This window comes from Temnothorax americanus, unplaced genomic scaffold, assembly GCF_048541705.1.
Source record: "Temnothorax americanus isolate GAGA-0224 unplaced genomic scaffold, ASM4854170v1 Scaffold3, whole genome shotgun sequence".
In the NCBI taxonomy this organism is placed as follows: Eukaryota; Metazoa; Arthropoda; class Insecta; order Hymenoptera; family Formicidae; genus Temnothorax; species Temnothorax americanus.
In genome coordinates, this window is record NW_027509442.1 from 6,658,251 (window position 1) to 6,684,232 (window position 25,982).

Sequence of the window (25,982 nt, forward strand, 5' to 3'; positions counted from 1 at the left end):
AAGTAATTTCTTTTCTTTGCCACAGTTTAATTAAATTTATGTATCCAGAATTTTATTATATTATTAAATTATATTAAAATTGTCTTGTTCAATTATTTATTAAATAATTCTATTAGTATATAGACTCTATAAACGACTTGTACATACATTATGATTAAGAGGGAGAGAAGGATGGAGTACTGATCAACTATTAATCCGTGCACAGATTAACTGTGGGTAATTTATGTGCGTTAAAGCCACTAAATACTGATGAGCGCACCTGCTATATAAATGACGGCGTATGTCAGTCAGTCATCGTAAGTTACACGTAGACTTAAGGCGCCGCAGGGCTAATCGGGTTATGCGCGTACGTGCGTGCATATGTTCCTACGTATGTAAAGCATTTGGAGTGATTTAGTGCTCGCTGAACTCTACAGGGCGAAAGGTATTTTACTTAGAAAATGCAAAAACAGACCAACGCGTATATATATCACCGTAATAAATTTCTACCGAATTGTGCAGCGAAGGCGGCAATATTTCTCGTTAAAATTTAGCAAGAATCTCGTGTTATTTCGTTATCGAATGAAATATATCGCGTAATACGTGAATGATTGATGAATTCGGGATTTATAAAAATCACTTTTTACATCGATAACTTTTAAATAAGATATATGAGAAAGATAGGAAGAGTCTTCAATTTGCGACATGATCAAACTATTATTTTTTGCCCGATCTGCGTTTATTCGTTTCTTGTAAAATTTGTATCAACTAATTACGTAACAAATTTTACTATTATATCCGCGTATAGCATCTCGAGTTTTATAACTCATAATCTTTGAAACTATAATATCGGGTCTGTAATCTATTTTATAACGCGTTGAAAAAGCTGTCGAAACTTACTTATGGTGTTTAAGTTAACGCGTGCATGCGAAATTGCTTTACGGTCGCCCGGCTCTCTGACGCCGGAACCTTTATGAAACCTTGTTTTCTTTTATAGTGCGCGATACCGAGATATTAAACCGTCGATATGAAACTGAGATCTCGCCTCGCCCGCACACCGAATGCGCGGACATTTCCTCCTACGCGCCGGATTTATGTCCCCTCGTAAACAAAGCGGGCCCCTAAGCTGATTTAACGTCGATCCGCGCATACCGGTGTGTCAGTATCAGTTACGTGCCAGAGTGCGGTGAATGCAGTGACACAGAAATTAACTCTAACGTCTGGTCCGGAGAGACTCTAGACTCGGAGAACAACGTGACGCGCGTTCTGCCATTCCTATTTCGGTTAAAATCGTCGTTTCCCAGTCGATAGATATAGGGGACGCTGAGGAAATTTCGTCTATAAACTCTGAAATTTCTATGCTGGAGATTTAAAAAGATCAAAGAATCATTCCTCCTCTAAATATGAATTTAGAAACTCATTCTGCTTTAAATAATTATAGAAATCCGTCTTTTGCGAATTTATATATAATATTTAAATTTAAATTATAAAATTTCAACATACATTCCAAGACGTTTGTAAAATATGATAAAAAAAAAAAGATTTTATATAATTATTATATATTTTAAACAAAAGTAATCGTCGATTTAAACAATTACGAATTTTAGAAATCTAAATATGAGCACTGGGGCGGTGGATTGTCATGAATAATAATGCGAAAATAGTTTAATTTAATTACAACGTCAATGTAGATTATAGCGAATGACGGGAAAATTCGGGAGATATGTGTGCGTATATGTGTAACAGTTACTCACACTTTATGTCCAAGTTCAGTGGATTGCTCTCGCCGTCGCCCTCTTGATTATTGCCGATGCACGTGTAAATCCCAGCTCTACTGCGAGTGACACTTTGCAGCACCAGGCTCTGATTACTTATTATCGTTCCGGTCGCCGTGTTGTGATACAGCGGATTGCCCTGCGAATGCGAAATCAAACGAGGTCACGTTGTGTTTACAGATACCGTGAACAAACGCGGCTCAGAATGCAAGTAATAGACTACTTAATCTTGCAAGAGATATTTAGCAAATCGGAAGATGCATTCTCGAAAGCGGGAAAAAAAAACAAATCAGAATAATCTTCCTTGTCTGATAAAAAAGGTATGAAACAGTTGGCTACACAATGTAAAATAACAAATAATTCCAACAATAAGTACTATACAAAATATGGATGGCTAAGTACACTTGCTACGCGCGATATTAACGCTGCAAAAAATACGGGTGAACTTTTTGTCCTTTTTTTCGCATACGGGCTAAGCTATAATAAATCCCGCATGAGAAATTCGCGACGAGGAACGCTGACAGTTTTTCGATCTCTCGCGTCCCCTCGTCGCATGTGCGACTTTCGAGACTGCAAAAGCGGCTTTGAGTTTTCACGAAACAAATTTCGAGTCTTTGAATCGAGGGAATTGATTGGGATTTGCGTTTTGCGGTGTTTCCGCGTTTACGACATTCGTTCGATAAGAGCCACCGAAATTGGCTCGACGGATATCAAAGTTCGAAGAGCGTTGCAATAACTTTAATGTTGCAACATATAGATTTCAAATATTATCCCTTTGACTTATTTTGTAGATACATTTATTAGTGGATGAGTCAAAACTTGTAACAAGTATTTTTTAGATTCGTTGTCCCTTAGCAAACATTTTTTTTGACAAGTAGTGTCAATCAATAACTTCTAAATATAATTTATTAATAAATAAATATATCTAGTATTATTATCCGTCACTGCAATGTTTTCTCGTTATTATTTATTATTCATTTATGTTAAGTAGACTTTTTAGTTTAACAGAACTCTCTTTTTTCGTCTTATTAAGATATGTATTGTTAACAATTAAGAGATCTTGAAAAAAAAAAAAAACATTTAAATATATTCGCTTAAAAAAAGAGATTAAAGAATTTATTTGAAAAAAATGTTTCCATTTTTTAAATTAATGACTATATATTTAATGCCGTGAATATGTATTTCGACGGCAATAAAAGTTACGTTTTGTGTCGTCGGATTAAAAATAAATTTAGGATGATTGAATACAATTGCTTTCCGGCCGTTTAATTGCGACAGGATATATCTTGATTTATACCTGTGATTCATGCTGTGCCATCAGTTCCAAATCAATCGCGTCTATGACTTTATCATGGATAAAGACAAAGCGTTCGAAACGATTGAACGGATTAAAACACATTCGGGCATTGACAAATGGCATTCTTATTAATCACTGATAAAATGCTCCAATTTATATATCTGCAGTTCGATCTACGCTGTTATTTCCGTCTCATATCAATCACGCGAATCATTCTAACAGCGAGAAGAAAAACATTGCGTACTCGAGCGTACGTTTAGAATAAATTTGGATAAAGCGACGCGATGCCGATGAATTACCACTCGTGTGGACATTTCAATATTCGTGTCGCGCGATTCATATTGGCAATCTCGTATATCAAACACGCGGATTATTCTGATATTAGTAAAAAGAAATCAGAGATTTTACAAGCGCAGTTACTTGTTTGGTAATTAATTTTAAAAAAACCGACACTACAACATGTCTAATATTATCTTCTAGTTCAAATAGAACATACAAATATTAATAAAACGATTCTAAAAAAAACTTTACGCATTAGATATCACAGCTAAATTATTTTGAAAGTTTATAATACGACACATAAAATGTTTTGTAAATAAGGCGCATTTGGTCACACCTGGATTTGCTCGATAATGTTCTCTTAAAATGTTCAAAACTCGTTCAGCATTCATTAATCAGAAACAAAGATTATTGACAATCATTTCGCATACGTATTAAAGTATTAAAAGTTATATTACGTATTAAACCGTTAATAGTTACGTTGTCTCGATCACGCGGAGGGGGAGGGTCTAATTTGAGACAAGGACAATTACGCGACTTTCCTTAAAATGCAAAGTGGTTGTGAGAAGGGTCATCCGGTTGTGAAAAAATTTCTAAAGCCTGGCCGCTCTCCGAAGATTAATTACTGTGCGAGGGGTCCGCTTTATATGCGTCCTGCGCATCAGTGTGTCTCGGCGATACGAATCCCAGATCAAACGCGCGAGTTTTCGGACGGAAGTTGGTGTGACGCAGGTGCGCGCCGTCGTTCCCTTATCTCGACGCGATTAAGCTTCGTCGGCTTATATATTATCGATTTCTGAACTGGATTCGTTATCTGCGCCCCATGCGGTGCGCGAGCTGTGTGTGCGGACTCACGTTATGGCGCCAGGAAACCTTGTAAACCCAGGGATTGGACTTGATGTTGCACTCGAAGTAAACGTCGATACCCTCCCGAATAGCGCTCGAATTCAAATTGCTGCCAAGCTCGAGGGTAACCACAGGCTCGTCTGAAAACAGAATCGACATCAAAGCTGAAGCGCGCGAAATGTGCCAATTAATATGAGAGACGCCGCTTTAATTACAGTAATTGGCGTTATTAGTGCTTACTGCTTAGATATCGATATAAACAGAAAGAAGAGGAAAAAACGCGAAAACGTAGTCGTAGTCGTGAGTTGCATGGACGGGAAAGGGAACTTTTCTTTTAGCGCATTTTGATACTAACTTACTAACGTCAACTCGCCGATCGACAAATATCTATTTGACTTATCTTATACATGTAAATTATACCGAGTTTCCAGAACTCGATTTCAGTTTACTTTTCTTTCCCGTCTTGGCCTCATATTCAGAGTTAAATATTTTTTCGCACGTGCGATTCGAGTAATAGGAAGTTATAAAAAATCATTGAAAGATTGGTTGGTCGATTAATAATCATTTCTTGTCGAAGTAATAGGAAGTTATAAAAAAATCATTGAAAGACCGATCGGTCGATTAATAATCATTTCTCGTCGAAATATTCGAGACAGAAATTTCGTTAATAGTACCATTCGCGGCGCGGGCGCGGATGTATAGTTTTCGATACCTATAGTCTCGTAAATAAATGGTCAACCGCATCGAGTGCTGGCGCATTTCCCCATTGAGAGACCGTCGTCCGGTATCCGTTCCGCGGTATTATCTTCGCGGGGGAATAAAAAAAAGATCGCCGTATCGAGTCGTTACTTATGATTCCTTTCGCGGCAACGCCCGCCGCCCGCGAATCCGATAATACCGATTCGCCGATTCGCGTTCGCACAATAAACGCAGTAAGAGTAAATTTTCTCGCCGTTTCCGAGCGCCGCGCCGTCCGCTCCGTGGAATTACGGGCGGACGCGACTAATGGAAAAAAACCGTGGAAAGACGAGGAAATGGGGCTGCCAAGGTAGTCCGAAGTGGTGGAAATGCGGCGCGTAATCGGACTGAATCTTCAGCTCGGCGGATCGGCATGTGCCATTAATTTCCAACGCGAAACTCCCCTCTCGCTTATCCCGCGCGCTCTCGCGTATCTCGTTCTCTCTCTCTCGCGGACCGGTTAGAGGAAAACTTTTATATTGGACAGTGAAATCACGGCGTTAATCCTGGCCGGCTGCAGCGTCGGACTGCGACGCTTCGCGGCGATTCGTCCTGCAACTTTGCGTATTAATGGCGTTGGAAAGTTGCACCGGGGGTGCAATTTGGACTACGGCGTGGACGGCATCGGCATTCGCCCGACGACATGATCGTTGGGCCCCATGCCGATATCCCCCGCGCGCAAATAAATTTGAAAGAATGTATCCAACACAGGAAACCGTCGTATTTGTAAACGTTTCTGGTTGTCGACAACCGGCATTGAACCGAAGAAATTCAGGACGTCTAACGCGAAAAGAAATTTTCGTCAATTGCGAAATTAGCAGTGCATTAACAATATTTTATTTTTATTTATTTATATTGAAGATGCTTTGACTGTTGCAAGGAATTATTAGCGCTCCGCAGCGCATATCCATTCTTTCTCATACTAAATGTAAAAAAAATTATATTAGATCACTTAACAAATAATTTTATGTTTCAATTTTGTTGTGTAATCTCCTCGATCAAAATCATTGAGTAATCACTTTCTTAGAATGTAAATACTTGTGCAACTTATTTTTAAATCTGTACCTACTGCAAGTTTATTCTTTTATTAAAATAAAGTAATTAAAAAAATTTTTTTTGAATATTAAAATATTTTAATAATTTTTCATGGCAGAAAAATCAGTTCAGCCAAGAAATCTCTTGCTATCCAGGTTTCAGAGTGTGTGACGATTTTTAAAATAAAATAACGTAACCGCTGCGATGAATTTGATCCCAACGGTAAATGTTGTTGCGTTTTACGCAAACAATCCGCCAATATAGCGGCAAAATGCAAAGTACAAAGAATAGTTTAGAGAAGTAAATTCTCGATTGAAATTTTTAATGTTGACTTTATAGAGCATACGTAACGCGCGCGCGCGCGCGCGATGACATGCATGCACAATGTGCTTGTAAAAATATTACACTGATGGAAGTTTCTATTGTGCGATCGCATACGCGAGATGTGAAATTGCGAGAACACCCCAGTGCGTTTTTGTGAAAACACTCACGGTATATATTGAGCTTCCATCCTTCCTCCATCTCCGAATCCGGAATATCTGGTACGCTGGCGCGACAGTAGAGGAACTTTCCGGCGTCTTCGATACTCGGCACGAATGTGAGGATGCTGGTTGTTACGTTGCCGTCGGGACTCGTCTGCCGGCAACGAGATTTCATGAATTTAAAACAGTTTACCGAATAATTTAATAATCGCGGTATGCATACACATTCCGAATCGCCGTCGTGATCGGATTAGAGCTACTAGATCACAATAATTACGCCAATATTGGACTTACTACTAGTCAATTACAGTGCGCTCGATATTCGCATCTCTAAGAGTTTACAATGATCATATTGAATAAAATATAAATTGCGCGATTGTTGCGTTTATTTTAAAAAGTACTAATATAAGCACATAAAACGAAAATATTAATGACGGAATTGAAAAATTAATTATGTAACAAATTTATTCTCCTAACAGCCAGATGATAATAATACATTAAATACAAAATTGAGAGTTAATTGTGTGACAAATTTGTTCTCCTGACAGTATTATAGAGAATAACAATACAAAATACATTAATAATAAAATTGAAAAATAAATTGTGTAACAAAATTCTTCTAATTTATTAATATTTTAGATAATAATATACAACAGAAATTTTTTTTTATTTTTTGCAGCTTTGCATTTTATTTGGTAAATATTAGTAAATAATTGAGCTTATGCAGTTTATACATATAATTAACAATTTATCGCAAAAGTGCGATGTGTTTGTGAAAAATTCGTTTGTTGCCTCGAAACAGCTTCTCGCGTGCAGTTTACGCAATTCTGTCAATTTTCGAAAAATAAGAAAATAAATTAAAAAATAATCGCAGACCCATTTGGAGCAGAGTTCTCGGGGACAAGTGTGTCACGTGTGATTTACGAGAGTGCATTAAATCGCCGACAATCTATTTTAAATCGTACCGTCTCCCGTGCATTTCGCAGTATCATGTTCCCTTTGGACCATGCGATCGTCGGGCTCGGTCTGGCTCCGACAACCTCGCAACCTATCTCGTAGGTCTTGCCGGCGCTAAGTGGACGGTTCTCTCCTTGAATCTGGACCCAGAGCGGTTTCACTGTAAAAGAGTGTGTCACACTCGGATTTAAGCGCACCCATCGATCCGCGCGCGGGTCGTGAAGCTAATAGAAATTTCTCCGGTAAAGACTAAATCCACCGACGCTTCCCGGGTAAATTGTAACAATCGATACGCGACGATTTTTAAGCACCGATTTAATATAATAATTAAAAAAAATTAATAATTATGAAGACGCATTTTTGGCAGTTGTATATATCTTCATTTTGTATAATGCAATAAATTAACCATATGCGTCCCTTTTTTCCTTTTTTAATACTGTGTATTTGCTATAATATTTATTATATAATAAATAATAATAACATAATAATGATGTTATTATATTATCATGATTTGCAATTTAGCCGTCAATTATTAACAGTAATAAATATTAATATATGTATTGTGCTGTTTACATACTTTTCCACGTAAAACAGAACGAAATTTATGAAATGAAATTGTGAATTCTTTTCATTTGCTTTTTATATCGCAACCGCAAGATCTCTTTTCGTCGATACTCACAGTTCATATCAAGTGACACCGAACTTGATATCGGTGTCACCATGTTGTTGTTCGTGGCTTGGCAGGTCAGAAATGCGCGCAAATGTTCGCGGCCTAACTTTTCCAATTGCAGCACGTTCCGAACCCTTTTAGCATCCACGGTTTCGTAGCTATTGTCCAGTAGAGCAGTTCCCTGCCACCATGTCACTCGTGGTTGCGGTCGCCCTGAAGAAACATAAGGGTCCAGAGTGGTGAATACACGTCGGTGCTACGTCGCGCTAATGACATCCGCTCAGCGTGTAATCACATCTCGACTTAACGCACCGTTATATAGGCAGAAATATGAAAATTAAAATCTTTATTGTGACGCTAAAGTCACTGAAGTTTCTGAGAGAAAGTAATTTAAATTCCAAAAGTGCTAACAACGTGGTTGCATATTAATCTTTTTGAAGTAATTATATCTTTTAAACATATGTTTTTTTTATATTATTGTCGAAAGACTTTGATTGCCATTCATTTTGATAAGAAATTATTTCAAAATTGAGAAATAAATAATTACATATCGCTTCACATACATCTATATTACTGTCGCATAAAATACTATTAATATAAAAAAAATTAGTTTATTACTGAGAGAGATTAATAAATTATGTTGAAGCAGCCACAACATTCTATCGATATGCGGTGTGACCAACTGACTAAAAGATATTAACCAAATTTTCTACAACATTTTCTACATCAAGGCAAGAGACAATGCCTTTTAGTTTTATATTTTCCCAATATTCGATATTTATACTTTGTTTTATCTACGAAGACGTTACCTCTATTGCTCGAAATTCAAAACGCGGGGCCACGTGTAATACATTCGCCTGGAAGTGTCAAAGAAATCGAGCCGCATTTATTTTGCGTAGTACTGCAAACTCAAGTACTGCAAGTCGAGGCAACTATGGCGCCTGAGCGTTATAGAAGGCGAAATGCACCGAAAGTGCATCGACGCGTCATGCACTTACCACCGGCGGCGACACATGTGATATTGAGAGACGCTCCTTCGCTGTACGGGCCAAGGATGTAATGAGGAATATGAGACCTTCCATCTTCGTCCAATATGCTAAGCTGCTCCGGCGGTACTGTAACAATTTTCACAATAAGAAGCTCTTCATTTTTCCTCTTATTCGGAGTGTCTATATCAGAACGGTGTCTATATCAAAATAAAGGGGCTTGGGGACGAATCAATTTACGCAACGATGTATCAATATAACGTCACCTAAGAAGATAAAACGCTACTACGGCGATGTCAGTAAATCCCCATTCAACGCAAATAAAAAGATCCGCAAGGATCAGAGTAAAAAATCTTTAGAAAAGTAAAATTTAACGCTAAAAAAATGCTAGAAAAAATATGCGCTTTATGTAAAAATGTTTTCAGCAAAGATATGTCATTAAACTGACACGCAAACTGCTCTATGGAATATTTTTGAACCGCTAAATTTGAATTTAAAACGAAAATCTCTGAATTCAAAATGGCAATTTTAATCTGACGGAATTAAATAAAAAACGTGAAAAACCCTAAATGTACGTCAGCCGCATAAACTGCAAGTATGCGGACGGCGTACAGATACCTCGCTAGCACGCAAAGTGTTAATGAAGTCGAGAGAATGGCGGTAATTATTGTTATCAATTTTATTCTGATCTCATCTTCGTAATAGCGTCATTTATTCCACAGAAAAGAATTTAAATAAAACTGTGCTTTATATAGACACGCTTATTCCTTCTTTATAAAATAATTTTGGTGTAAAAGAAGAAAAAATTCGAATAATAAAACAAACATGCAAACGTCATAGATGTTACTTACTTTTTTAAAGATTGACTTAAGAAACGAATTGTGTTTGTGCAATGGAATTGGAATTTTTTCATACGACATATTTATCTTTTCCGAATTCAAGAGTTAGGCTCTCGCAAGTATATACTATACTTAATCAACACTAATGTCATGCGGGAAAAAATTCGCGATGCCACTATAATAATGCTAATATTCGCGTCGGCGTGCGAGTGCCGGCGCGAAGTGCGAGGTGAATCAATTTGCACGATGATGTATCAGTCTGCGGCGTCACGTACCGCCTTTACTATTAAGGGAATGTTATTACCCAAGATAAAAAATAAATTTTTATACACCGCTGGCGGAGGGAGTCGGTGTCTATCCGCTCGGTATTATCGGCCACGGTCACGTAACCGTTCTTCCATTAAGGGAAACGTTACTCCAACGCGTTGCGAAAGAAAAAGTTAAATGCAGCCATGGTGCACTGTTTTGAGAGCGTACAGCGTACGCGCGCGAAGTGGTCGCGGATACCGATATCGACTATTGGACGATAACGGTGTCGATTACATTAGATACGGCATGGCGAACGTAAATAGCAAACTGATTAACGTAATAATCTCGGGGTGTGTCATATATACGGTCCCATCATTCGGAATTCAATTATCAAAATTTTTCAATGCACTGAGAAAAAAAATTTGTCAATTCCAAGAAATATTTAGTCCGATACGTTCAACTAAACATTTTAGTTAGTTAACTAAACATTAGTTGAATTAATTAATTCTTGATTAAAGAAACAAAATAAATTGTTGAAACAACTAATATTTAGTTAACTAACTAAAATGTTTAGTTGAACGTATCGAACTATATTTCTTGGGATTAACAATTTTTTCTCTCAGTGTGATTATCGCGATAATTATCTGTCTGTCGTAGAGATTTCGTGCAATTCGTTGTTTTTGCAATTATCAATTTTTGATTTATCAAGCAATTTGAAAATGATGATTTGTTTTGTCGTCGTCGAGTGATTTAAACCAGAATAGGCGCGCTATTATTTACGAGAAAAATAAAGAATGAGCTTTTCATATCGAAAGCTTTTCGATACAAATAATTTTCTAAATGTTTTTTAGATTGCTCATTTAGATTGCTCGTTACCAGAATTATCAGATAGATTTAATTGGATACGGTACAGAAGCAGTAACGTATATTCAAAGGAACACACGCCGCGGTCCCGAGAAAGTTACAAAGAAACGTGCCTCGCTTCCCTTTATTGCCGAGCGAATCTTAGATTCAAGTGGAATATCAGGTTCAATGCGGAATATCGTTTAGGAACTCACTGATGACCGTTAAATTGACTTTGCTGTTGCGCGTCGGCGACTGCTTGAAGTCGACTCTGCATCTGTAAACAGCTGCGTCGCTCTCCCGGACCTTCTCCAGAATGAGTTTCGCGGGGCTTTCGGAGTGCTTAAAGAACGCGCGTCCTTCTAGGCTGTGATCCTGCCAGTGATTGCCTTGATCCGGGCTGTCCCTCCCTCTCGTGTCGAAACTGCAACAAAAATTAAATTTTATTTTATTAGGTGATGAGCTTATTTCGAAACATACTTTGCGAGTCACTTAAAGTCAACAGTATTTAATTTGTTTTAATATTTAAAAATATCATAGATATATGTATTAACAGACGATCAGATTTTACTGAAATATAGTTGGCATTATTGTGACAAGATAAATACATGATAAAGTGCAGAATTATGAGTGATTAACTCCAGGTACAATATATTATATTTATGATTTCGCGTTAAAGAACGATCGGAAGAGTTTGTTTATAAAAAACCGTAAATAAGAAAAGCTACCGCGCCTCTTATTTTCCCTTCTTTTTCCTTCAATACTCACTAATGCGCGTCATCGTGTTTCTCAGACAGGCGGACGTATAGAGAGAAACTTTTATATTGCCCCTATTAAACTCTCACGAGACGGTCAATCGAGAAAAATGCTCCGACGTGGCGCAGTTACCAAAGAAAAGTACAGAGTCACGCAGGATTCTCGTAGCACACTTTGCCCTCTAATATCGGCCCTTTTACGCTAGCGCGCTGCCCTCGCAGAATTTCTATCGGCAAGAGGCGAACAGAAACGAAGCTAACTGAATTTATGCGGCGTCGTTGCTACAAAGAAATTTTCCAAAGAAATTTGCGACGGATCGGGGCCATAATGAAATTTCTCGGTAACTTTTCAGAACTCATTATTGTGCTTGAGCGAAATTTTCGATGAGGCTTGGGCCCGGCATATTTAACATTTAAAAAGGTAATTTTTCTTCGATTAACAAAATTATTATTGTCGAACATTGCACATATAAGGGATATCTCGAATCTTGATTTTAATTAAAGACTCTTGAATTTCTTTTTCATTAAAATATCATTAAGAATTGTTCGATAAATTATAAATTATACTATTAATGTCTTTTTTTTATCAATATACAGATTAACTATAATCTCGGTTTAACTTACTTTTTGTCTTCTTCTAATTCTTAAAACTAAAAAAAAATAAAAAGTAAGTTAAATCGAGATTAAAGTTAATCTTCATTGATATAGAAATGGACAGAAGTTGCGAATTAAGTTTTCAGAGCTTAAATTGAATAACAAAATCTAATGTCTACTTGAAACTAAACAGTTATTCTTACTTTTAAGAATTTCAATTCGAGATATAATTATGCCAACATAGTTATTGTCAACTATTAAAATATCACGACGCGTGACAATTTTTTTATATCAAATTTTTTCTAAAAAAAACCTCGTTATATCATCTATAGTCAAAATCGGATTTAATGTTCCAAAAATACTAGATATATATTAAAACAACCAAGATAATTGTTGTTAATTTATTCCTTCATTTCTCTTGAATTAGATTCGCACCGCAAGGAGATCTAAAGCGAACGCGATATGTACTCGAGGTATAATAATTAACCGCTATAATTTCCTTATCTCCTGCTCGAACGTATATGCTTATAATGCGCAGTATTATAGTACATCTCACAGCAGTTCTGCGATTCTGTCAGCGTTATTATACCATAGTGTCAGTTATATGCCATGGCATTCTGTTATCATGAAACTTTTAAGCGTACTGTGGTCGACATTGTCTGCATATCGGCGGTCATATTTTCGTTGAGATTTTGAACAGTCGACGTTCACTTTGTGAACGTGCATGAAAGTTTCGTACAATATCTAATTAGTTCTCGACCAAACCAAATACACTGGACCTATTTACAAGTCAAGTGGCAGAATGTTGTAAATAAAACATCTTTTACATATTATAATGTTGTAACAGAAAATATTTTTTGTATTAATATTACCTTTTATATTAATGATACTTTTTTTCATTTATCGCGTTTAATGTGATAAATGTGATAATTGTGTATTTATAGAAAAGACTGTTATACAAAGCTATTTCTCTTTGGATATATATTTTTATTAAAATTTCAAGAAATCCTATATATAATTGCGTTTTTTTCAGTTAAAATAAAACAATATTTATATCAATGCTTCTACACATATTTTTCATCTTGAAAAGAAAAATTGGCGTAAGGAAAACAGTTACAAATTTCAAGCTTGTACTGAAAGTCGGAATTGATTTCATTCGAGGTGTGACGAATGCGTTGCTCGCTCGCGTTGCACCTGCTCAGGTGCGGGTGCATCTCCGAAGCCGGAGAAAGGTTTGCCGCGCAGAACGATATATGTGCAGAGTATAGTTTTCTGAAACCGGTCCTTGGAGGACGTTCGCACTTTTATATGACTCGCGCCAGTTCGCCAAGGCGAGTCACATCGTCAGCCGAGCGTGCGAACGCTCTCGCTTGTCCGAACGATTTTCTGCGTCTTCGATCTTCTGAAGCGCCCTGCTCCGGCTTTTGCCAAATGAGCGATAAATTACGTTAATCAAAAGGGATGCCAGGCAATGAAACGACATATATAAGGAATATATATATGGTGCTTTCGTTAATGATGTGTACCGTTATCATCATTTTCATCTTCAATTTGACACACATCTTGAGCCGCGTCAATTTCAATTCCGATTATTATACGTTATTTCTGGAATTATTGCTACTTCAAAAAGTTGCCTTTATCGAACTTTGAAGACTAATTACGGTGCGATACAAGAGAGACGTGGAAAAACAGGATACAACATTTAAAAGGAGCCGCAGATGTTTGTAATGTTATATTATACTCACTTGGAGCACTGGATTTATCGCGTGTCATATAAGAATCGTTTATAGTTAAGTGTGCATAAAATGCGAATTACTTATGCGTACAAAATATAATTTACAACTGCAGTCTAATAAATGCAATTAATCGCAAAATTACTATTCGACATCGTTTACAAACGTGGTTATCTGTCGCGTAGACATTTCAACAGCGGTGAATAGAGTAATCGCATGTTGGACATGCAGATACAAAGGATTACTACATTGCAAACAGATGAGAGATGCGCATCACACACGTGCAGAACGTGTCACGCTTTTGCATTTCCTTTGTCAACGTTGTAGCATCGCTTTGACTAGCCTCCGAACTATTATCGGTAATCTTCCCTTAATTACTTGCCAAGAGAAAGGAGGAAGTCGACCCACTTCGAGAACAGAATCTCGTTACGAGATGCGACTTTTCGCGAGCATTCTATTAAAGGGCGTCTCAAAATTGCCGGAATTCCTTTCATTTGCGGATTCCTCGGTCAATTTAGACTCGATCGAATTTTTGCAATTTAGGAGGCATTCGTGTATGAAAAAGGTAGCCAATAATTTTGGGATATTCGTCAGTACGACATGTGCGTTACGACTTACATTTGTTTCGTTCGTAACGCTAAATGACGAGCTTCGAGTCGTGACAGCCCAAAGCCGAGAAAACAGACGAAGCTAAATCAATTGGCGCGAGCATCCGGGAGGTGGTGTATCATCAAAAAACAAGGCCGCCGCGGCGCGCCGGAGCACTTCGTCACGGGTCGGGGAAGACTTTCAACTTAATAAAACCGCGCAAAAGTGCCGGCGGGATAACGCGATAGATACGCGTGGTGCGCGCCAGAAGAAATAAATATCGTATCCATAATTTCACCCTGGGATGCCTTTAAAAGCCCACGCTACAATTCATATATCAGAGTCGACGGGAGGGGTGGGACGTGCTCGCGAGAGAACAAGACAATGAAGCGGGAGAGAGAAGGATGAGCGTGGAGCAGGAAGGAGGAAGAAATAAGGGGCACAGCAGCCAATTCGCTATATGGACCACCCTTGGGGGAACACTCCGGCACGATGATAGACATACACTAATGTAAGTGTGTCACAGAGTTGGGTTGCCATCCTCCTGGTTGCGATTCTCCATGTGAGCGCAGGGAAATATGGGATTTTTTAGCTTCGTTTCGTTTCTATGCGTAAATCGCGATATCAACTCGCGAAATAAGTAAGAGAATCGAGCGGGCGCCGCGCCGCTCGAAGGAGGAAGAGAGCGGAGGATGCGTGGGTTACCTTAATCCGGGCTTTTTCCCTGCGATCGAGAAAGCGCCTCGTACGATCTCGAACAACGAGATTAACTCTCTTCCCGTTCTCTCTCTCTTTCTCTCTCTCTCTCTTTCAATCCCACCCAGAGTACATATTAAATTGCGACTCAAACGACGCGGCTTGATACGCTTAGACTTAAATTCATTTATTTATTACCGTTCGGCTCTCTCGGATTTATTATTTCGCGCAAGCAAAACGCAGCGATTTAATCAAATTACCGGAATAATTGCGTTCCCTTCTTCGCCGCGTATTAATTCTCCGTGCGCGTGATTTTGTGCAGACGCATCGATTGTGCGCGTCGGTTGCCAAGCAACGAATACATTATCAAGATCGAGCGTTGTTGTATGCGTGCTACAACGGGATAATTTCGGCTATCTAGCATGCTTAATGCGTTACTCCGCCATTTAGTTAATAATTTTCCTCCGAAAATGCGTGGGCACATCCGGTTCGCAAACTTCAAACGCGATGCGTAAATCCGCCGGCAAATATAATAAGCCGACAATCCCGCGAAGTTAGCAATGCCGGCTGATTACGTTTCAGGCCGTGTAATTTACAAATTAATTGTGTCAATCATCGTAAAATATCCATGCGTCAAGCAATTTGCCCTGTCTGTGCTTGCGGGAAGAATTATGTAATACACGCATATGTATGCATGTTATAAATATATGCGAGCTCTCTCTCTTTCTCTCTCCCTCTCTCTCTCTCTAATCACAATGCGTCTGCCACACGAATTTCGGCGTTAAGTTAATCGCTCGGTTAAGCCGACTCGAATAATTCCGACACGAGGATTCACAGTCATCGTGCTTCCTACGGCAATTGCGCTTTCGTTAATACAAGGAATACGCGGCGGTACTCAAAATATCAACTCCCCGTTGGCGGAATCGTAGTCGAAATTGCAGCCGGCGTCGCGGATCAATTAATCCTCCGAGTACAGTTGGCATACGTTAATTTTTCCTTTGACATACCTCGGCAAACTAATATCGAGCTGTCGAGAGAGAACTTTTCAGCGAATTACAGACATAAGACGCTTAACGGGAAAGTTTTTTCATTTCAATGAAAACAATCTCTTGTAATGCGCCAGTAGTTCTTAGAAAAGAGGTTCAACACGGTAGAAGTGGATTAAACATCCGTTAGGATATCCGTTTTCATCGCGTTATCGTTATCGTTTTTATCTATTGATTTCTCCATTTAATAAATTTATAATAAATTAATTTTATACGCTTTTCAATAATAAATGTATTACAAAAAAAAACTTTAAAAAGTTAAAAAGGATTAGAAATGCGATAAAACGTGCTTTTGTAATTAAAAGAATATTATAAAACGCATTTTAAAAAGCGAGGGTTTTTGAGACTTTTTAAAAATCATATAAAACGGCAAAATTCGTATAATAAATCGTTGCGGAGAGCCAATATGTGAAATTTTAAAAATAACAAAAATATTATACGGTTGAAATATTTTTATACAAACATGAAAATAAATTTTGCATACATATCGAATGATTTAAAAATAGCGAATTACTGTAATTGGAAGATGTTATTTACATGTTAGATAAATGTAATAATATAATGGAAGGAGCAACCAATGTAATCAAAATCAAACCCAATAATTATTCGCAGCAATAGAGGTTTAAAATTTTCTATGCATGAAATACGCGTATGTCGTGCGAGTGGTATATGTAATTCTAATTAGACTGACTGTAAATATGACTTGATAGCGGCACCATTAACAATGATCATATTGCCAGGATCGTTTACGTTGTTCGTTTGATCGACGAGCACATTAACGGTTTCGGCCAATTAACATATCTCTCAGATGCAATTCACTTTGATTTAATGAACGTCGAAGGGTCCTCTAACTGGAACATCGAGCGATTTTCCTGCAGTTCTCTGATATGTCACTTTCGCGGCGCGGAATGTAAATTATGCCTGTCTTTCTGTTTGAGAGGCATTTCCATTTGCGCGAATTAAGTCCAACGCGGAACAAACGGAAGAAGTTCGTTTTCTCAGCTGACTCGAGTATATCCCGTGCATAATCCTTCGTCTCAAGAAATTGATAAATCTCATTTCAAAATAATTACTGTTGCAATTATCTTGGTAGAAATATTATTTATGCCATTCTTCGACCACTGCAAGCTAAATTGTTTTATTATAAAATTACTTCGTCGTACAACTTTATAGTTCAAACAAAAACGTTTAAGGCGTTTCATAAATTATCTATACATATTTACAAATTTGAGAGCGATATATAGCTAATTTTATGAATCGAAAGTTAGTTTCGAGGAAGCTATTTATTATTTCCATTTCTAATTATTTATTATACAAATGAGCAAATTTGGTGCTATAAGTCAAGAGAATAGCATATTACGCGTGTAAAATCGTACACTACAGTTTGCACGTATTATTTGCACACGTTGATAAGAATGAAAAGGAATACAATTTTGTGTTTCACAATTACTATTCAACGTGTGTCGTAATGTATCTCATATTCCTATGTATAATTTGTCTTTTATATATATATATATATATATATATATATATATATATATATCATACGTGGCATTATTATTCCATGGCACATACCATAAGCGCGGCATTGCAATGTTAAATATGTTCGAGAGAATAATTGTGTTACACCTAACAATAAGTCACAATATGAAGCACATTGTACGTACATACATATGCGGGCTGTAAAAATTGACCAAAATTTATAGACACGCACCTTTTATTTACACTTTACAGTAAAAATTTGGGATTGACTTTTGTGAGCGCAAACGTCGAGGCAAAATATTTTTTGTTACAAATCAGTCAAAATAACGGAAATTTTTTCTTTGTTTCTTTATGTAGGTAAAAAAATTGGTTCAATCTAGTGTGATATATCAGACTTTCGAAATAACCGATGCAGCAAAAGTATTTATAGAAACGGGAAACTTAAATCCTTTATGCTAATTTCACCCGAAGTTATAGATATCAAAAGACGGAATCTCTGCAAAATAACTTACAGCGTCAAACGCTGTTGTAATAATAATGAGCACGCACCACCGCGGCTTCGCGGTTTTGTATTCGAAAAGCGTGAACGATATTGCACGCGATCAACATAAGAAGGTATTATACGCGAGAAAGAGAGAGCGAAAGGGAGAAAGATAGAGAAATGGAAGAAGAAGAAATTTACCTGTATATCGGTGCATCTGCCTCCTCCTTATACCAAATAACTAGGTGCAGCTTGTCCCCCGAGAGCGGTGGTTTCACGTCGCATGGTAGCTGAGCAATTCCGCCTGCCACTGCTTCCGCATCTGTCATTGTCACTGTAATGACAAAGTCGGGTCGAGAGTCAGGCCAAGATCATATAACCGGAAAAACGTGGTCGGAATACACGCGAACTGCAGAGCGCGACTAATCTGCCCCGTATTAATGGCTCGATTCGCGCCCGGTGATTTCACTCCCGCACGACGGAGTTTAATCCGCGTCGACGACGACGACGACGACGACGATGACGGCGCGGCGGCGACGTCGCGTCCTCGAGTTCACGAGATCACTCGTGCGCGATTTTCTCCTAAGCCGCGGATATTCTCGAAAGGTATGTCTCCGATATTTTTCCAGACTGTACTCTCTGCTCGCGATTCACAAGGGAGCGTCCCGGGAGTGAACATTTCTTTTCACTCCAAATCGGCATATATGTGTAGCGCATGTGAAAATATATGAGAGATGTATTCCCTTGTTTCGCTGATAAACGATTTAAAAAGACAAAACATCCCTTCGAAGCTTCCTGGCTAAACAATTCTTTGTTTCGCGATAAAGCCCAAACTTTTTCCTATTTGTTACATTGAAACATAATTTTCAGAAAGTTATTTAATTGTTAATGCTGGAATTGTTGTAAAAATAAAAAATCCAACTAAAAAAATTTTTTTAAACACTATTTTGGATGCGTGGATGACGTGTAAGAATCACAATAAATTTTTAGGTTGCTATCGCATAATTATGCACATTGAAAACTTTAAATAAATTTTGTATAAAATATTTTCACATACCTATAAGAAATAATTTAGATAAAAAAACTCCTTCTAAATTTTATAGAAATATTACACATTTTTAAATTGTTTATCAACAGGTAAAGAAATATGTTTGTATTCTTTGTAAACGTATACCAAAATAAAAAGTATTCGCTTTCGGAATTTCCTTATATTTCTCTAAAATCTCAAGCAATTTCGTTAATAAGTAAAAAATTATATTCATGGCTAGATTTGTAACAATTCTTAAAATGAAAAAATAAGTCGCATGGGATTTGATACGAATATTATATAATTATTCACATAAATTTAAACAAAAGACGAGACCGAGACGCGACAAGAGAACTTTCCTCAAATCCAAGTAAAAATAAATAAAAATGATAGTTCTTTATGATTCCCTACTTAAGATTATGTTTTAATCTTAAAGATCTATGATTGTGCCAGAAGATAAAGATTTAATGGTCAACGTGTTCCGTTTAATAGTCGTAACACTGGCTATGCTGTGGTCATCGAACAAAAGATTATATAATTTCCGCCATATAATAGCGTCGATTATAATAGCAATAGGACAATAATTTCTACGGAAATGCAGAGTGCGCTCGAGGGCTGAGAAAGATAACGTAATTAAGATCATTAATCAAATGTAATTATACCAATTAATCATGATATTTTAACAGCCAAGACGCGATCTGAATGTATAATTTTAATCAATAATTAAATTCAAATAGGAAACAGATATAGCGTGCTCGATATGTAACAGCAGATTTGCTTTTAGTAATTTGTAAAGTATATTGATGTAATATTTTGTTTCAATTATATCAACGCGTTATCGTTATAAACTTTAGTATCTCTTATATATTATATATTATATAAATACTATATATATATATAATAAATTTTAAAGAAAAATAATCGATTGTCTCACGCAAGATGTAAGCATAATACAAAATAAAAACGTTAATTTATCTATACATTTCGATCGAATAATCTTCTTAGATTTCCTAAAATGTGTGTATTATACATCTCCCGCGTTACGTATATAGTTTAAAATTTTAAACAAGTGAAATTCAAAACGTATTATTCTTTTTTTGCATATAGCACTATATTATCGCTGAAACTCTGCTCTGAAAATGCTTAATGATCTAGATGTTCAGTAAAGCGGACGCTCAATACCTTTTGAATAGTGACCATGGCATCTGGTTAAAATTAATGCACGATCAATTAATTTCGTCCCTTGTTTTACGCCGTCAGCGACAAATTTACCGGATCATCGTCGCGTGGCCAGCGAATTTACACGTTTTATCATACGCCCGTAAAGCCGAGTGCACGCGAATCTATTTGGAGCTTCCGTAATTGGTGGCCGATATGACGCGTAGGAAATCGCAGCGATAATTGGCGCTCGCGAGTCTCGTTGGGGGTGAGTATAATCACGTGTCCGAATATATTATGGCCACGGCCAGAGTTTCTTCCCAAACGTGAACATGTGTGCGCGCGCGAAGTTTAATACCTGTGTTTTCGTTACGTATTCAGCGCTAAATGTTGCCACCACCCCTTTCTGTTTTTAAGCTTTATTTATCGAACATGGAGAACGCATTAAACGCACATATCAGAATGAGTATATAAAATGAGCGCCACATCAGGCGGCTAATATGCGGTGCATTCAGGTCACGCTTCCATTCCTTTTTCTTTTAACCTGACATCAAATCACTATACTATTGTTTACTATACGCTTTATGCCTTGTTATATCCAAAACATAAAAGAAAAAATCTATAAATCGATAAGTACATCCTTTTATTATTAGATTTTAATGTGCGTCCAATCGTGATAAAATATAGTATAATATAGATTACAAATTAGAAGCAAATAAACTCCATCACTGGAATTAAAATTTGACAAACCTAATACATATGAAATTGAAAATTAATAAACTATTCCAGTTTGTTCTTAAAATATTCAGCCAGCTTGCCAAGCAAACTCTCTATCTCTTTGTCTTTTTGCTGTATTGTTGTTATTCAAAGCTTGATTTTTTAAATGTGATATCCACAGAGCGACATTTCGAGGCAACGACGGACTATTTATTACAAAACGCCGGGCCAAACTCGCTGGATCGCGATCTCCATTTTAAATGTAATCCCGCAAAAGTATACGGCTGTGGCCGCGTGGTATATCGATAATGGTAACTGTAATCAAGCTGGAAGATGAAATTTGACCGATCAGTTTTGAGGACGGTTGTATTTAAAATCAATGCTGCGGCTGCGGTGCGGTGCGCTCGCGACGTTTTCGACGCCGCGCCGCGCCGCGCCGCGCCGTGCCGGAGATACTCTTTTAATTGAATTTTATCCTTTTTTCCCTGCGAGTCCGATAGCGGGACGCGTTCACATTTGAATACATAATTGGCAGCTTTTTTCTCTCGCTTTTTCGCTCGCCCGTTTGCTCTGACCATTTCTTCGCTTTATGTCTTATATTTGTGTATCTCCTTTCGACTCGTCGACCAATGAAATGTGATTTAATTCCGGTTTAAAATGAGAAAAGCGACACGCGAATATAAAACTGCTGCGTGGAACATTAATGAAAATGTCGATATTGATATGCACTCGTAGCATCTCATTGCATCTTTTATTTGTTTACCTTTGTTCCTCTTTGCAAGTATATTGATCACTGAGCACGTACATATGTACAATGAACGTATACGAATCTCTGTATCTTTGAAATAAAAATATATATATTGAAATAAAAAAAAAATATATATATAGCTTTTCCAAACAATTTCTTATGTTTTTATGTAAAAAAATGTTTGAGAAAACTAGAACCAATATATATGAAATTATTCCATTAAATAATTTTGCTGATATAAAATTGTTTGGCAAAAATTGTCAAATATACATCAGTGTGTTTTACTAATATTTATATCATATACTAATGTATAAAAATATACAATATCATGGAATACAAAGAACCACAAATTATCTTTTTTCTACAAAAATCGTCAATTCGCGGAATATTGGAAATTATTACAAAACCTTCTGCCTCGTAGCAAATTTTCCGCGACACACCTGTTTCAAATTGGAGCCCGGTCCTTTTCTACACACTCGACGAGTAGGAATGTTTCATTCTCTGAATACGGGGGAACGCGACGCGATATGATGCAACTTTCGCGCGCAGAAGGCTTTTACCGCGCCGCAAACAACCATTTTCATTTAGCTTTCCCGCGATGCTAAGTGAATTTTGTCGGACGCCTTTCTTCCGTTCTCTTCATACATACGTTCGAGCTCGTGAGTCCCGTTATAAAGTCCAGGTGAATTTAATCTCTGCTTTTCAGTGAAATCCGCCGGGCCGATCCGACGTGTTTGCAAAAAAAGAAGGTAAAAAAAAAAGAACGCGCGTGTATCGTGGTCACGTAATTCCGAAGGAAAAACTCAACGTTAATTATTTGCCATCGGTGGCAAAATATTTTTCCGCGGTTATTCCCGTCGTCGCAATAATAGAGGGCGTGTTATTAGAGCTGTTGTGGGCAAGGGACGAGCGGAAGAGCGCATGTATTTGGTGAAGAGTTTGTTACAAGTACGCGTGTAGATATAGATGCGATGTAAATGCCGAGTGTACTCGATGGTTTTGCCGGTAAAGCAAGTTTTACATCGCCACGAGCGATGTTTGATCGAAAATATAATGCGTGCCCCAGATTTCCGTGTGAAATTCCGTTAAATGCAGAGGTTTTCGTCCTTTAAATTCAATATATCTCTACACATACCTATGTCGCGCTACCGACTTTGTCAAGTGTGTGGTAAGATGTTCCAAATTGATGTGATCGGTTTAAACCAACTCTTCCCGAGATTAAAAATGATTCGAGATTGATAATAGATAAAACTATTAATAATCCGTTCCAAGTAAAAGCGTCGAGGATTATGAGATCTGCCGTAGATTGATATATTGTATACATATATAAAACACGGATGAGTTCTTTGTCCACACAAAGCTATTGCTGACGCATTCCCGATTCCTGTTCCTTTATTGCGGATTTCGCCGTTTTCATTTGCCGCTTCGCCTCAACTGAAAAGAATCCTCCTGCGTGCAGAGCGTGCCGTTACACAACTCGATATGCACTCCAATTACAACGCGGCGCATCTCGCGACTCGAGTATAACGACGCGATAAAGAGAGGCAAGGGGTAACTGCTGATACAACCGGGCGGCCTTCCGTCTCCATCCCGTTCCCCCGTTTCCATCTCTCCCAAAATAGTCTCATTGTCTTTAGCCTCCGATTGTCCCGACATTCTCTTTTCCAGGCACGCGCATATGGTTGTGTCGGAAAATGAAAAAAAAAAAAAGTTCGTCGGGCCTAACTCTCCGCCTCCCCAACCCGACCCCAACCCCTTTTCACCCGCAGCTCTCCCCCTTCTGAAAGTTTCTTCGGGCGATGCAGCAGCCATATGTCATTAACCGACGGCGTTCATTGTCGTCATCCAGTCGCCACTCCAGGTGTGTCCGTGTTCTGTGCGATGCACCGTACGTCGCACTCCGCGGGGGTCACCTCGTCACTTCATTATCCACTTAACACGTTTGCTTTTCTCCCCCTCGCTTTTCTTTTCCGTCTGGAACGTTTCTCCTCGCGTATCTCTATACAGCTACAGCGAGCGCTTGGCTCTCGTCTCGTTTCCTGTTATATAATTATGTAATGCGGGGGATGACCAGCGTAATGCGACGTGAAAACGCTATATACGTTTATAGATGAGGAATGTGCGATGAGACTGCACGTCAGAGTCGCCGTGGAGATTTACGGTAAATCCGCATTAGTAGTATCATTAGAAGCGGATTGAACTCCTTCCCTTCGTGAGATCAATTTGCATATATCTTCGCTGCAGTTTACATATATCTTCGTAGCGCTATCAATCGACGAATACGAATAATTTCGAAAGCAGCGCTCGAAATTAAATGTAATATCTTTAGAAGTAAATATTTGTATACCTCAAATATTTTTAGAAGTGGCAAAGTTGATATGCTGATACAATATTATAGATAGTCCTACAATAACGTGGAGCTATCTGCACTGCATTTCGGATACGATTGAATAAAACTGAGAATCGCAGTCTCCTTTTGACGTGACGGAATTCATGAGCTGTAATATAGTAGAATATAACGAACGGTATACGTGTCGCCTAAGATCTCGCGAGCGTCTATACCACCGAAAGGGTTAAGCCGGTCTCAGGAAGCGCTCTGTATACCGAGAGTCACTGATGGTTAACGTAATACGAACGTGGCACCCTTCTCTGTGCACACACGTACATGTTATCTGTGGAAACGCTCTGATTATAGCAGGCGTGCAAGCACGTGCGTACATGCGTGCGTGCGTGCATGCGCGAATGCGTGCATGCGTGCATGCGTACGCGCGTACTGCGCACGCATCCTTAGTCGCTGTCGGGCCTTCCAGACGCAGCTGGAGAAACAACCAGTGCCGTCGAGAGATACGTGAAACTCGACGGTGTGTGGAGAAATGAATTCATATTTACGGAAGCTGCGCATGCATATGCGGAGTTTAAGGCAGCTTGTCGCGCGATATATACGGGGAGATACGAGAGAGGCTCCATTCAGCCCCGCGATTCCGCCGTGAATTACGCCGGCGAATAAAGTATACGAGATATATATCCGCGATCGCGAATCGACTTGTTTCCGTCATCGCGATCAACTGCTGCTTCGACGCACCGATCTCGATCGCGCGCTGCATATACTGCGGCATCGACGCATATTCGTATTCCTCGAAAAATAACGATGGCGATGCTCAAGTTTGCATTGTCTCCCGACTTTTGGAATCGCTGTCAGTTAAATTCGGAATACAGAATGCCCCAGAAAAATATACACCGTGATAACGCGGAACTCCGCATTGAACTTTAGTTTTATGTCTTCTGAAGTTCGACTATGAACGCTATTTTCAATACAACATTTAATCTTAATAATATCTCGACATAGAATTGAAATTTCTATATCATGAACATAGTAAATTTTGTGAGGAAGCTTGGTACGCGGCAAAAGATAGCGACTGAAAGAAATGCTGAGATTTACGTTGATAGAAACTAAGTTGAAAAGTAATGTGCACAATCACAGCTATAGCCAGTTTCAAGAAGATAAACTCAAAATACGATGTAAAAACTATTCTGGGATAATTTAATTAGTTCCCTCGGTAGTAGGAAGGTTAAAGTAATTAAAATTCACAAAATGAAGGGGTTAATTAAGGAAAAGTAAGTGATTATATTGCTCCCGGGGTTTCTTTCGAATTTCCATGTCGAGCGAAAGAAATATCTATTATATTTCGTCGTGGGCGCGTATGTGCATATAATTAATGCAAACGAGGATCCTCCCTTATCAGGATACCACGCACGACTCGGTCCTAATTAATATCAAGGCCGCTTCTGGAGAAATTACGACGAAGGGCTTTTAATCCGGTCGTAGCCTGTATCAGTAGCAATACGCTGCGCCCCGGTCGTGCAAGACAGCCGCCGAATTTCGTTGCATGTTCGTTGCATTATTATACGGCTGCCCTTTTTAATGCAAAGTCTGTATAGAAACTAATCATCGCCGGGCGAAAAGTAACGCGCGAATTTTTTC

General features: G+C 38.2%; 1 protein-coding gene and 1 long non-coding RNA gene across 7 annotated transcripts in view; one reads left to right on the forward strand and one right to left on the reverse strand.

Annotated features, from left to right (window-relative positions):
• LOC143900274 (uncharacterized) overlaps positions 1–25,982 on the forward strand; it is a 192,847-nt gene that overhangs the window by 34,447 nt on the left and 132,418 nt on the right. The gene's annotated exons all lie outside the window — the stretch shown is intronic.
• Positions 1–25,982, reverse strand: part of LOC143900236 (protein turtle homolog B) — a 236,933-nt gene that overhangs the window by 31,019 nt on the left and 179,932 nt on the right. For all 6 annotated transcript variants that reach the window (XM_077411339.1, XM_077411337.1, XM_077411336.1 and 3 more), the window contains exons 3-10: positions 18,552–18,684; positions 11,191–11,399; positions 9,057–9,173; positions 8,068–8,271; positions 7,397–7,548; positions 6,441–6,585; positions 4,186–4,316; positions 1,734–1,893 (exon numbers count right to left, since the gene is read on the reverse strand). In XM_077411339.1, coding sequence (XP_077267465.1) covers positions 1,734–1,893; positions 4,186–4,316; positions 6,441–6,585; positions 7,397–7,548; positions 8,068–8,271; positions 9,057–9,173; positions 11,191–11,399; positions 18,552–18,684 — 1,251 coding nt within the window. The remainder of the gene's footprint in view (positions 1–1,733; positions 1,894–4,185; positions 4,317–6,440; positions 6,586–7,396; positions 7,549–8,067; positions 8,272–9,056; positions 9,174–11,190; positions 11,400–18,551; positions 18,685–25,982) is intronic.